The sequence below is a fragment of the Diplotaxodon limnothrissa genome, linkage group LG7 (genome assembly GCF_057381915.1).
Source record: "Diplotaxodon limnothrissa isolate DT_005_m linkage group LG7, D_limnothrissa_male_GT1.1, whole genome shotgun sequence".
In the NCBI taxonomy this organism is placed as follows: domain Eukaryota; kingdom Metazoa; phylum Chordata; class Actinopteri; order Cichliformes; family Cichlidae; genus Diplotaxodon; species Diplotaxodon limnothrissa.
In genome coordinates, this window is record NC_140602.1 from 25,561,165 (window position 1) to 25,576,004 (window position 14,840).

The 14,840-nt window shown below is 41.1% G+C and overlaps 1 protein-coding gene across 1 annotated transcript in view; it reads left to right on the forward strand.

Annotated features, from left to right (window-relative positions):
• The first annotated feature begins 318 nt into the window (after positions 1 to 318).
• cftr (CF transmembrane conductance regulator) overlaps positions 319 to 14,840 on the forward strand; it is a 39,479-nt gene continuing 24,957 nt past the window's right edge. The window contains exons 1-9 of the mRNA XM_085357769.1: positions 319 to 691; positions 1,354 to 1,464; positions 3,988 to 4,105; positions 6,509 to 6,724; positions 7,269 to 7,358; positions 11,426 to 11,589; positions 12,841 to 12,966; positions 13,255 to 13,501; positions 14,461 to 14,553. Of these exons, the coding sequence (XP_085213895.1) occupies positions 639 to 691; positions 1,354 to 1,464; positions 3,988 to 4,105; positions 6,509 to 6,724; positions 7,269 to 7,358; positions 11,426 to 11,589; positions 12,841 to 12,966; positions 13,255 to 13,501; positions 14,461 to 14,553 (1,218 nt within the window). The 5' untranslated portion in view covers positions 319 to 638. The remainder of the gene's footprint in view (positions 692 to 1,353; positions 1,465 to 3,987; positions 4,106 to 6,508; positions 6,725 to 7,268; positions 7,359 to 11,425; positions 11,590 to 12,840; positions 12,967 to 13,254; positions 13,502 to 14,460; positions 14,554 to 14,840) is intronic.

A 14,840-nucleotide genomic window follows, 5' to 3' on the forward strand; every position in this document is an offset into this window, starting at 1 on the left:
TTATTTATGCTTCAACAAGACGTTTAAATGTTAGGTTTTCACGTTAAAACCCTAACTGTTTGTTATTTCTACTCTTCTTTTCTCTCCAAATTACCTTTTAACTGAGTGTAATTGAAGTCAGGATAATTCACATTTTGTGAGTTCTGCACTCCGGTCACCTCCCACATCTTTTCTGATCAACTAACTTGTGCCTCTTGAGTTTGGTGCCACAATATTACCCTGAAGCCAGTCGGCGTGGAAATGACGTTTCGGTTGTTGGCGAGCCCATAAAGGATAGACTGTCCTCTCCCTGTCACAGAGTGAGAGGGAGATAAAAGAGAGAGAGTGAGTGAAAGGAAGGTAGTCGAAGCGGACTGTGACTTGCAGCAGAAAATAAAACTAGGAAAACGCACAAGAAGACATTGAGTTTTAGCAAGTGGAGGAATAATAATAATAAAAAAAACCTAGGGAAGCGCGCAAAGTGACAGAAGAGGTACAGTTTTTTGTTTTTTTCCACCCTTTTGGGACACCAAGACGACTGCATAGCGACGATACATTCAGAGCAGATACGAAGTGGAGAGTAAAGCGGACGAGCATCCCCTCGGAGCCACGCGGGGGACACTCAGGTGCAGGGAACTCAAACTGGCGGCGCTCTTAGAATGCAGAAGTCACCAGTAGAAGATGCGAACTTCTTCTCCAAATTTTTCTTCTGGTAAGAAATGTTTGGTGTACAGCCTTGGCTCCAGGTCCAGGGCCAGGTGCACACGCAGCGTGTCTGTTGTAAAGTGAAATTAAAGTTATACGGTGTAAAGTAAATAAAGAAATGTCAAAAGGCAATTACTGCAGGATTCTATTCAGTTGGTAAGTGAGACGCGTTTTTCTTCACACATCTGCAGAAATCACGTGCGTAAAATACAGAGTTGTGCTCCGATGTAGTATGTTCTAGAAAGCGTTGGCAGTTGCACTTAAGCTACTGATGATTTAAAATTTGTGTAACGTGCTAGGAATTGTCATAATTCACTTTTTTGTATGGATTAAATGGTTCTTTCTTTGTTAATATTGTAGCCTAATAAAGTGGCGCCGACGCCCCACTTACTCCAATTAGAGATCCCAAACAGACAAATAATCCTAAAACCTACATGGTGTATCTGGACGAGACACCCTGTGATTCATTCACAGATACTAGCAAATATTTCTCTCAGTACTCTGTCATTAGTCTGACTATGAAACCAAAGGCTTATCATCTAGCCACGAAGAAACAATTATATTTCCATGTAATTTAAAAAGATTAATTACAAATGTGTGTGTGTGTGTGTGTGTGTGTGTGTGTGTGTGTGTGTGTGTGTGTGTGTGTGTGTGTGTGTGTGTGTGCAGGTGGGTAACACCACTGTTAAGGAAGGGCTTCAGAAAGAAGTTGGATCTGTCAGATGTGTACAAGGCTCCCTCCTTTGATCTGGCAGACAACCTCTCTGAGAGACTTGAAAGGTTTGTACATCCTGGCCGAGTAATTGTGCATTATTAGAACAATTAAACACTTTTTTTTTTTTTAGTCTTTCCTTACAAGATTAGTAATAACAAAATTAATAATGATCTCCCCTTTAAACTCACTGAGTTGAAGCCTGTTTTGGGGGAACTGGTTGTAAGGTATTCTCTGAAACTAATAAAATCATTAACTGAACTTCATCCAGACTTTATTAAAACATGTAGAGAAAATGTCTAGGTATGTGCTGATTGTAGCATGCACAGTAACGAAATCCAGGTAAGTGGAACTTGTAGACATTCTGAAACCTAGAAATATGCGGCTTTGATGTTTTTCACGCATGTTCTTTACTCATGTTTACAGTAGCAGGGTATGAGTCCTTTCTTTTTTCACAATAAGGGCTGGCATTTAAACAAGGCTTGACATAAAGCAAACCTGTGTGTGCCAACAAACAGCCAGACCAAAGATGATGGACAGACGTGACCCTCTTTTTTTGCATCTGTCTTGCACTCTCTCTGATTTATTTCTGTTTCTCTCTTTGTCTGTTTCTATCTTTGTCTTACATTTATTTTGTTCAATAAAAAGTTGGATAATGATTGCAATTTTTTATAATAAATTAATTTAAATGTATCCTGTTAAGCCCAATGCTAGCAGCACAAGGGCTTTCTGAATTTTTCGTTTTTGTTATTTTGTTACTTTCTTCCTTTGATCCCTTTTTAATCTTTTCCCGTTCTTGCAGATATAAGCTGGTGGCACATCTTTGACAAGTCATTTCCCAAAAGTTAAATCCCAAAAGTTAAATACTCTTATGTTTTTTAAACCTTGCCTAAAAACCACAGCAGTGTTCCACGTAGTCTTGCCTCTTTGTGGGGCTGTCGTCACGCTAAATGTGGCCAAAAGGCTGGTCAGTGTACACGGGTTTTATAAAGTCGACCTTTAGAAAGGGCCCAGTCCCACCAGGGTGATAAATGAGCAGTGGTGGGTGATTTTGCTTTCATTATTCTAATCAGGCAAACAGTGAGGACTTCTGGGAACGTGAACTTTACCTTCCATTAAAGCATGCTGTGTGCCGTCAGCCTCTTTTATCACCCCCAATTCAACTCAAGTCTTTGAGCTTTCTTGGCATGACAGTTATTATCTAGCAGGAGCTGGAATGAAGTCTGGTAAAGACAACACGAAACGCGAATCTGCGTTTTTAATTACATTTTAATCATTTTAAATGTTGATATCATAAACATAGTGATGTTTTTATTTTAGATATATCTATGTTGCAGTAAATAAATAACATACTAGGTAAGAAGATTGCTATCAAAGCAAATCTAGAAACCCGTAATCTATAATGATTTGGCCTCTGCAGACAACAGACAATATTTTGAAGCTTTTATTGAAACCATCTGAACCAAGACTTTCTGTTTGGTATATATGTATGCATTAGAAACAAGCTAGTAAAATTTTAGAGTTTAAGAATGCATTGTGGCAAATGAAGCTCTTCTTTTACACTCCATACGGAGCATGAAACCAAAGCCTGCAGAACCTTGATTATTCAGTGGTACTCAGACTGCAAGCAGACAGCAACCAGAAGCTAGGAAGCGTTCAGTTTCAAAATCTTGTCACGTCTATCTTATCCATATTGTCTGTACACAACAGTACAGTGGTTAGCACTTTTGATTCACTACTGTATCTGCGGAGTTTGCACATGCTCCCTGTGCCTGCAGGAATATTATAGGTTAATCCTGTGATAGACTGGTGATCTGTACAGGGTGTACAGTGAATTTCACCTTATGACAGCTGGGATATCCCCATCCCTTCCACCCCCATCCCCACAGTTTTCCTGTTTGTGGCCCAGAGTTGTATATCTCTGCTTGGCAGTCAATAGGTAACACATGGCCACCTAGACATTTTGCATGACTCACTGAAATTGAAAATGCAAGGATCTCTCCCTGTACAAATTGAGACTAATTCAATATGAAAGGTAAATCTTCAATCCCCTTATGTTTTTTGTAATCACTTTCTTCCTCAATTGTCGTCCCCCCCCCCACCCCACACACACACACACACACACATACACACATACACTTACTGCTGCTGGTTGGCCACATCACCGCAGCTATAAATTTCCCCTCACAGAAAATTGCAGCTACTCTCTAAAGCTGTACTTGCCTGCCAGGCAGTTGTGGGAAATTAATAGAGTTATAACAAACTTACACTAAGTAATTCCTAACAATACTTGTAGAAGTTCCTAGAAAACTAGACTCAAATTCCCAACATCTAAAAGGTACAAAATTCATTCACAAAAATTATATTCCTAAATAAATGGCAACAGGTTTTTATTCTGTGAATTAATCACCAGCTGAAGTTGTGGAACAGACCATTAAACTCTGGCTGGTACACAGCCAAAGTAGTAGCAGACAGATAGAAGAGCCAGAGCCAAACCCTTCTGGTATTTGTCTGGTGTTGTGTGTTTCTCCCATTCTGCCTTCTTCACTGCATTTTAACTGTGTTACAATATAACTCTTTCCTCCCTGCAGAGAATGGGACAGGGAGGTGGTGTCAGCCACAGCCAAGAGAAAGCCAAAGCTGCTGAGAGCACTGGCCCGCTGCTTCTTTTGGCCTTTCGCCTGCTTTGGTGTCCTCCTCTACCTTGGGGTGAGTATTTCAGTCTGTCCTGCAGGAAGCACATCCAGCATCTCTAACTGGGAATTGTGATGCTCAGTCCCGCTTGCAGATTCAAACCCATCATTATTATAACTTGATCATGTTGGTTTTATCTTGTAGATAAAGCAGATTCAAATTTAGATTTTTTTTTAAACACTTACTGCAGAAAGCAAATAAAGTCCTGGTCACATGATCTCTGGCTTCTGAAAGCACGGATTGGGAAGAGAGAGCTGAGCGTAAAAGCGAAGCTCTCAATTTACCAGTCGATCTATGTCCCTACCCTCACCTATGGCCACGAGCTGTGGGTAGTGACCGAAAGAACGAGATCGCGGATACAAGTGGCGGAAGTGAGCTTCCTCCGAAGGGTGGCTGGCCTCTCCCTTAGAGATAGGGTGAGAAGTTTGGCCATCTGGGAGGGGCTCAGAGTAGAGCTGCTGCCCCTCCATATCGAAAGGAGCCAGTCGAGGTGGTTTGGGCATCTGACAAGGATGCCTCCTGGGCGCCTCCTGAGTGAGGTGTTCCGGGCATGTCCCACCGGGAGGAGGCAGACCCAGGACATGCTGGAGAATTTATATCTCTCGGCTGGCCTGGGAACGCCTCGGTGTTCCCCCGGATAAGCTAGAGGAAGTGGCTGGGGAGAGGGAGGTTTGGGCTTCTCTGCTTAGGCTGCTGCCCCCGCGACCCCGGATAAAGCAGAAGAAGATGGATGAATGGATTGGGATGTAAAACCTTCACCTGTCTTTCTGAGTTTTTAAATATGATAAAGGCTGGAGATTAGAAGGTGTTATTAACCTGTCTTTTTAGCAAATGTACCCATTAACATAAACAAAATTAATTCTTTAAACTTTGACTTCAAAATTTCATGTTCAAATGCAAAAATAATTATTGTTACACTGTTCTACAGCTCAGTCGAACATCATTATGGTAGGACGAGGAGGGGGCAGCTACATTAGTTATGAAAGACATCAGATTATAATAAAGTAGATGGAAAAAGAACCCCTAGTGCTCATTTGATTTTTGACTTCAGTTAATTCTTTTCTGATAATTTTGTGGTCTTAATCACTAGTTTCAAGTGCTATTGAGTACCATATAAAATTCAGTTATAGCTGCATGTAGAGTCACAAAGGACGATAAAGCAAGAACTGACATTGCCATATGAGCACACATTGCACATTGGTCACATCCACCCATTGATTGTGCTTTCAAAACACCAATATGGTGATGACTATAACACTCAGGTAGAGTCTTTAAGTCAGGACATAAATAACCATTTCTCTATATGACCAAGTAGAGTTGTGTGTGAGAATGCAACCCAGTTAGACTGAACATTAAACAGTCTTTATCCATCCTGTTTAATTACACCCATGTTAAAATAGCAGGTAAATGTTCTTTAATGTAATTATTGTGTTACACCTACTGCATACTCGACCTGGCTCGACTGCATGCCTGGCTGTAATTATGTAGCAGTTCGTTAATGCTGTACCTGCATGTGTGTGTGGTACCTGTTAACTATGGTGTCCTGCTGGCACACCCCAATAAAGCTATTGTGCAATGACGCACAAACATCACAAGCATGTCACACCATGGTGTCACAAACCAGCTCACTGTCCCAGGCTTATGGGAAGCTCCAGACAGCAGCCATTGTGTAAGTTAGTGCAGTTGTTGCTGGTTGTCAAGATGGCAAGAATGCCTGGTGGATTTTGAGGAGACACTAGGTAAACAGAGAGGCTCCGAAAACACATTGAAGTGGAAGCCAGCATAGTTTTCTGGTCGTTTAAGGCTATTAGATTTTTGGCAGAAAAATGTTTATCTGGACATGCTTGGAATCTTGGCTAATGATCCTGGCTGATTCCAGATCCAGACGTGAATTTGCTATTATGTAACCGCATTTTCTTTTTTTTTTTAAGGTGACATTTTCTTTTAGTTTTAGTGTTTGTTTGTTTGTTTTTACTTTATGTCATGTTCTCAACATTAAAAATTATTGGAATATGCACTTTCCTAAAATACCCATATTTGAAATGGCAGTTGATACTGAAACTGATCAATTTTTCTTTGTATTTGCATTTATTTATTCCCACATTCATACCAGAATAACAAAGAAGTCCTCATTATTAAAATGTACTTAGGAGTATATTGCTCATAAACTTACCATGCCTGTAACAGGGGTGATAAAATATACTTAACAATCTTCCAAGGGCACGAGGAAAGCTGATTCTCTAGTGATGAACTAACTACAACTACAAAACCATTGGTTATTCATTTTCATCATTTACTGTCCTCTCCAGCAGCTTTAGCAAGAATCATGATCTGAATGCACTATCGTGCCAAATACATTTGCTTTGCCACGAGGAGGTGTTATTGTTTTCTCTTTATTGTCCCATGGTTTTTGTGCAGGAGGCTTCCAAGACAGTGCAACCTCAGATTTCAGGTCGCATCATTGCTTCCTTTGACCCGTTCCATGCTCCAGAGAGAAGTCAGGGACTCTACCTGTCCCTGGGCCTTTGCCTCCTCTTCACTGCCCGCTTCCTTCTGTTGCAGCCTGCCATCTTTGGCCTGCATCACCTTGGCATGCAGATCCGCATCGCACTTTTTAGCCTTATTTACAAGAAGGTAAGGGAAGAACATTATCTATGATTAGAAACTATTTTCCAACCTTTATAAACTTTTTAACTATTTCTAAACTGTATTTTTAACCTTGAACAATGATATTAAGATTTCAAAGATTTCAATGCATTTTTCATTTGCAACAAAACTAGAGTAAAACGTATAGCGTTTGTTCCTGAAGTGTTGTGTAGTGCAAGTGTAAATCCTTGCAGCCAGTAGCACTGAGCTGCTGATAACACCTGAATTGAATACTTGTTACTTTTAGTCACTGTTGTAACAATCTGCTATCAGAACAAAGCAACCCATCCGATAAGGCCTTTGCATTTCTTAGATTTTATGTTTTCCTAGTAATATTTTGAAGACCAGCTTCCACCTTGTTTGTCATGTATGACTGAGCTTTCCCAGAGAGGCACTTCCTTGACTGTCCACAGGTTGCTGTGAGGGGCATGTCAGCCAGGTGTCAAAGCATGGCCGTGTGTCACAGACTTCCACTTTTTACTCACTTTCTCTTTTTGTGTTCCAGCTGACCTCTGACCTTTGACATTTTCAGACCCTGAAGCTGTCCAGCAGAGTCTTGGATAAGATCAGCACTGGTCAGCTTGTTAGTTTGATGTCTGCAAATCTCAACAAGCTGGATGAGGTGAGAAACCTTGGACCTTTTTTTCAAGGGCAAAAGCTGATTGTTTGTCAGAATCAGCCAGAAGTTGTACTTTGTTTCGAAATTCTATTATTATCATTATTATTGACTTTCTTATGAAATAATACACAGGGCTTTAGCTTGGAAAACAACAATATAAAAAACCCCACACATTTCAGAAAAATTTCAGATTCCCATACCAGATCAGCTGGGTCACGGGTTTACAACAACTGCCTCCAATGCTGATAGCAAATAGGTTGCTAGTGGAAACTGTGCTACTATTGGCTGAAGACAAAGGAGGAGGAATTAATGAAGCTGTGTTAGGAGACAGCGAAAGAGAAAGAAAGGTAGAAGTGTGGAGGTGAGAGTAGGGACTCTAAACATGCACTGTAACTGGAAGGTATGCAGGAGACCAGGTGGAAGGGAAGCAAAGGCAGGAGGAATGGAGGTGGATTCAAAATGTTCTGCTATGGTGTAGACAAGATGTGAAATGGATCTTGAAGGAAGAACTCCTGCGAAGATTGTGCCGCAGTGGTTAGCATTGTTGCCTCACAGCAAGAAGGTCCTGAGGGAACAAGTGAACATGTACTTCAAGGACGAGGGTAGGGTAACAAATAGGTGGACTATATTCGATATAGAAGGTGTAATCCAAAAAAGAAAGCGGACTGAAAGGTGATGGTAGTCTATAGAACAGGGGTGTCCAACTCCAGTCCTCGAGAGCTACTGTCCTGCAGCTTTTACATGCAACCCTACTCCAACACAGCTGAATCAAATGATTGGATTACCTCTTCAAGTTTGGCAAAGGCCTGATAACAAGCCATCCATGTGATTCAGGTGTGTCGGAACAAGGATGCATCTAAAAGCTGCAGGACAGTAGCTATTGAGGACTGGAGTTGGACACCCCTGCTGTACAATGACTTTGGAAATTAAAAAGAGAGAGGCACCGGCAAGAATTACATGGTGAAATGAAGAAAGAAGAAAGTGAAGAAGTGAAATGTAGAAAGAAGTGTACAGCTGTAGTGCTGGGAGAAACTGCCAAAAGGCTGTTTGGTGTCTAGAATAAGAAAGTGCAGGAAATTATTCAAAGGAAGATACTAGCAAAGAAAAATGTGGGATAGTTAGGGAGATGAAGAAAGTAGTCAGGAGTACTGGGGGGCTTGGCAAACAGCAAAAAGTGAAAGATGGGAGTGATCGACAGTGATTGAGCTGGAAAGGATGTGCAGCAGGATAGAATGATTAAGAATAGAAATATAAATGTACTAACAAGTGAAGAGAGTGTGCTGAGTAGATGGAAGGAGCACTGTGAGACGCTGATGAATAAAGAAAATGAGAGAGAAAGACAGATGGAGGACAGTTAGTGATTCAGGAAGTGCAGATGATTAGTGAGGGTGAAATGTAAAACTGTAAAGACATGAGTGAAAAGGTTCAGATGACATAACTGTGGAGGTGGTCTCCATTAGAGAGGGCATTGGACTGTTTAACACAATCTTGGAATGAGAGGATGCCTAAGGAATGGGGTGTACTGGTACTGAAGAACAAGGGTTATGTGTTGAGCTGTAACAACTATAGAGAGATAAGGCTGATAAGACATATTATGAAGATAAGAGAAAGAGTTGTTAAAGATAGATTACAGGGATGTTTGCTTTGAGAGTCTTGATGATTGGAGAAAGAGTTGCACTGTGTCTTTGTAGATTTAGAGAAAGCATATGGTAGGGTGCTAAAAAAGGAGGGGCTGTGGTCCTGCATGAGGAAGACCAGAGAGGCAGAAAGGTTTGTGAAGTTGGTGCTAAAATTGTGATAGTGATGAGATGTGCGGTAGGAGTTACAGATAGGTTCAAAGTGGACGTAGGATTATATTTGTAACCATGCCGGATCCCTTTCTTGCTTCAGAGGTGATGACGAGATGACAGATGAAGTCACAACTGAGTGTCTATAGATTATGATGTTTGCAGTTGACATTGTTATCTGTAGTGAGAGTAGGGAACAGGTGGAAAAGAGCCTGGAGAGGTGGAGGTATGCTCTAGAGAGAAGAGGAATGGAATTCAGTTGAAGCAAGACAGAATACATGTGTGTGAATGACAAGAAGACAGGTGAAACTGTGAAGCTGTAAGGAGCAGAGGTAGCAAAGGTATATGAGTTTAAATACCTGGAGTCAGCCATCTAAAACAGTGAACATTGCACAAGAGAGATGAAGAAGAGGGTGCAGGGAGGGTGGAGTAGATGGAGATGAGTGTCAAGGGTGATGTGTGATACCAGTATAGCAGCAAGAGTGAAAGGTAAGGTTTACAAGATGGTAGTGAGACCTGCTATGATGTATGGTTTGGAGAGGATAGCACTAACAAAACGAAACAAAATAACAGGAGGCAGAACTGGATTATCACTGGGAGAGACCAGGATGACCAGGTAACAGGTAAGTGATTATATCAGAGGGACAGCTCAGGTTAAGCATGTTGGAGACAAAGTTAGTGTTAGGCAGGATTGAGATTTTTGGACATGTGCAGATGAGGGATGGTGGATATATTGGACAAAGAATGCTCATAATGGAGCAGCCCGGCTGGTGAAAAGGAGGAATACCTTAGAGAAGATTCATGGATGTAGTGAAGGAGAACATGCAGAGGGTTGGTGTGACAGAAGAGCGATAGGGTGAGATGGAGGCAGGAGGCAGATGATCTGCTGTGGTGTTCTCTGAAGGGAGGACCTGAAAGAAGAAGAAGATAGTGTTTTAATTAGAACATCCTCACACAAATAAAAAAAAATGTGCTAGAAACCAGTGGGGCATGAAAATTTTAAGTTAATACAACTCTGTTGAAAAGTGAATGAAATGTGAGATTATTCATAGAAATAATACAGTAGTTTTCCATTCAGAAGAAGATGGGAGGAGTTGTCTCTGCCAGGATAAGGGGAACAAGAATTCACATCGTCACTGACTTCAGTGAATGTGTTTTATTAGGCAACACTAACTGTGTTATCCATACAGAGGACAAAAGAACAGTGCATTACTATATACAGTGTAGTGTTAGTACATAAGCAAGTATTACCTGCGCATCAGTGTTGGAAACTCATGATTATGTATGCATGTTTGTCTTGGCTCTCACTGAGGTGTTGAATGTGGAAACACTATGCAACCTGCGTTGGAACAATTATCACCTGGCTCGAATGTGGCTTGTGTAAAGGTGGTACAGTGGTACCTTGTGTAGTAGTTCTTACATGAGTGTGGAATAACAAGATGAAAGTTGCAGCTGAGTGGATGAAAGGACCCAAGTAAAGTGAGAGCTGAGATTAATAGATTAGATGGATTCAATGTTTTTAGGACTTGCCTTACATGTGAGAATCCGGTCCCATCAGAATGATTGGACATCATGTGGTCTTGAACCTACCAGTTCCCTGTGTGATTTTGGATTGCACTGATGCGTGAATTACACCGCCAGTATTCCAGTGCCTTCATTTGTGTTGCCTCCTGCACACAGTATCTAGGAAGCTCCTTCACCAAAACCACTCTGAGTATTTCCAATATGAAAGTGTCTGAAATTGGCAAAGTCACTTATGAAAATTGACTAGTTATTCCATATCCGCAGTGTTTATTGAGAACTGTGTATTCACTCCTTCAGTCAGCTTGGATTCAATTCAGTCATAAATTATTAACATTTTAATAATGCGCAATAAAGTCTTTCCAGGGAACCATCTAAAAGAATATATATCACAATGTAATATTGATTGTGCATGTGTACTGATTGAACCTTTATTTATGTAATTTTCAGTGGACCTCTTTCTCAAATACTATTTCATAACATTAAGCGATATGCTTTATTGTCCCGTAGTGTGGTCAACTTTCCTCTTTGTACAAAAACACTGTTTCTGTTTTTGCTAGCTTTCTGTTATTATGTTGATCCTAGTTATAGCCCTCAGTTAACCTGTCAGATACCATTTTTTTAAAGCAATGATTGTTTGGTAAACACACACACACACACACGCGCGCGCGCACTGATCAATTGTAAAATAGCCCTTTTGTATCGTCACATTGTCATCTTACATGTACACTAATTTAATTTCTGTGTACTTTGTGTGTACAGAGTTTGGGTCTGGCACATTTTATATGGATCACCCCTCTGCAGTGTATATTGTGTGTGGGTCTGGTCTGGGAGCTGATTGAGGTGAACGGCTTCTGTGGCCTTGCAGCACTGACTCTGATGGGCATCGTCCAGGCCTGGCTCTCCACCAAGATGGCACCTCATCGGTAGTAAAGCACAACCAGACACACTTTTAGTATTGGACATCTACCCTATTACATATCAATATACACTTGTATTTGTGTCTTCTGTCTTGCAATGTGTGTTTTTCTCTCCAAATATTAAAAATATTAGTTTCACTTTGTAGCAGTAGAGCTGTGTGCCACAAAAGCAGGCATGCTAGCGTTCTTGAACAAGTCACAGTTCAATTTATGGTAAATGGACTGGTTCTTATACAGTGCTTTTCTACTCTGAGTACTCAAAGTACTTTACATAACTTGCCTCATTCACATTAGCATTTGTTCTACCTAAGTGCTATCTGTCTAACATTAGCACACATGTATATTCTGATGGATGCATCAGAGAGCAGCGTGGGGTTGGTATCTTGCCCAAGCCGAGGATCAGACTAGCATCCCTTAGATTAATAGATGACCTGTTCTACCTCCTGAACTACAGCCACTCTACTCTCCAGATATTTTATCTCTGGTAGTTTGTAACAAGTACTGCAGTAATATTAATCAGTGGGCAACACATTGGTGCTGTGGGTAGCATTGTTGCCTGACAGCTTAAGGTAAGAAGGTCCTGGAGTAAAATCTGGCATTTCCGCCCCACGTCTGTGTGGGTTCTCTCCCATGTAGTGGGGCTTCCTCCTACAGTCCAAGTTATACCCCGCCTCTCACTCCAGCCACCCTGAATTTAGTAAGTGGAACAAATTGGATAGATGGAATCTTAATCACCTCCCACTATAAAGAGTCTCATCCTACAAATGAACTTCAACTCCATCAACTTGGACAGTAGCTGGTAACTGTAGTCTGTGTTATGTTCCACAGACTTGGTAAGCTCAAAATAGCAATGCATGAATTAGTTCTTCACTTGCTGAATGTTCTGGTTTGAGTGGCTCTCCAGTTCGCTTTGATTCTCAGAACAAGAACTACCCTCACTAGTTGTGGTCCAAGACAGTGGAGTTGGATATTCTCTTAAAGCCATAACGTAGCCTGCCTAGGGAGACTGCCAGTAGGGAAAATGAGGGAAATGAGAATTGAGTAGCTGTTTATAGCTGGTTAGCAGTGAATAAAACTTTTATACTCTCAGTAGTTTTCCAAATGTGAACACTAACACTGTCCAGAAACAACAAAAATGGCACAGGTCCATATATAAACAGAAACTTGAGAATGTTCATGCATGCATAGGTGGATCCTCTGATGCTCCTTGCTATAAAATTGTGTTGGTGTTCTGGTAAAACTTTCTCCTTTGAACAGGGCGAACAGAGCGCCTATGACTAGCCGCCGCCTAGCTCTCACCACAGAGATTATAGAGAACATTCACTCTGTGAAGGCGTACGGCTGGGAGGAAGTGATGGAAAATATCATCAAGAACATCAGGCAGTAAGACACCACCACATATAAAACACATCCTGCCACACACAGAGAATAACTCTCACAACAGCTTTTTTATTATTGAGAAAACAAGGTTAAATTGTGCCATTTGAAGCTAACTGTAACACTTTGTCAGGTTTTTTTTTTTTACCATAATGAAATTTGCTAAAGTAATTCGAGCATCCTACTGTTAGTAATCTAATGTGTTAGTTAGGTTAGAACATATATTTTTGTGTATAGTTCCCTTTTTTGATGAAAACCCTTTGTTCTTTCTTCCATTTTCACTTTCCTCCGCAGGGATGAGATGACACTGACGAGAAAGATTGGATCTCTCCGTTACTTCTACAGCGCGTCATACTTCTTCTCTGCCATCTTTGTTATCCTCTCAGCGATTATACCATATGCACTCAGTAAAGGCATCATCCTGCGTCGAATTTTCACCACAGCCTCCTACTTCATGGTGTTAAGAATGACACTGACCCGCCAGTTTCCAGGTTCCCTCCAGATGTGGTACGACACAATGACACTACTCCACAAGATTGAGGTAGGTTGAGAGATGTGGTGAGATAGATGCTTGTCATCCAAATGCTTTTAATGATCCTACACATGTTATAACTGTCACGGTCTGCGGCGGGTGGACCGTGTGTGGGAGTGTGAGGTTCCAGGTGCAGACATAGACGAGGAGACAGTACTGAACTTGAAACGAAAAGCGAGCCTTTATTTGGGCTGATTAACGTGGCAAACAACAGAAAGCACAGAGGCAAAACTAAACTAGAAGCTGAACTGGGAAAACTAAGAACTGACACTTAACTCAGACAGCAGGGAAAGCGAAGACAGGGTGACAACGATGCATATGACGGAGATTACTATGAACAGGACTCTGTGCTGGAACAACAAAGAACTATGAAATGCATACACGTAAGCAACATGGACATGACCAGCACAGAGTCCTGAAACCTGGCGTAACATGGGGGAAGTTGAACAGACGACGCGGCGACGAACAAAGGAAGACTGAGGACTTAAATACACACATGAGGTGTGTGGAGACACACGAGAACACAGCTGACTAGAGTGAAACATAATGGCAATACAGGGGAGAGTAACACTAACTACAATGAGCAAAGAACACCATACTCTTTCAAAATAAAACAGGAAACACAGAGACATAGACATGGAGATAGAACATGAACTTAACCTAACCAGAGACATGAAACATGACAGCTAGACACACGGACCAGGGAGAGATGACAAAAGGGACTAAGAAACCAAGGACTAAACTGTAAACTAGAAAACAACTAGATGCGTTAAACTACACATGTGGATACAAAAATATGCATTAGAAGTTAAACCCTGGGCCTCATGGCCCAGTACCGTGACAATAACTTTGCTAACAATCATCAGCATAATGAATCCAGAATTTTTCAGTCTTTATACGCCTATAACAGAAAAACTCTGTATAAGTTAAATGCATTTTATAATTTAAATGTATTTTTTTCTCTTCAGGATTTCCTGATGAAGGAAGAATACAGTGGACTGGAGTATAACCTCACCACCTCAGAACTGGAGTTGGTCAATGTGTCCGCATCCTGGGATGAGGTCTGTTTACGTCCATTTGTTGAGCCTAAAAGAAAGTGAATGCTTCTGCTACTTACTGCAAAGGCAGAATCAACACACTTGTCTGATGTGAGACATTTAACCGTAACATAATACACACAATCAGGAGTATCTGGATTATGGCATCATTGTCATCATGTTATATAAATAAATTGTATATTATGACATGCGCTCACCTGCCATTTCACCATTACTGGTTGCACATCCATGATTTGATCACAGCTCTGTTGCACTGAGGTCTGGTGACTGTGGAGGGAATTTGAGTTGAG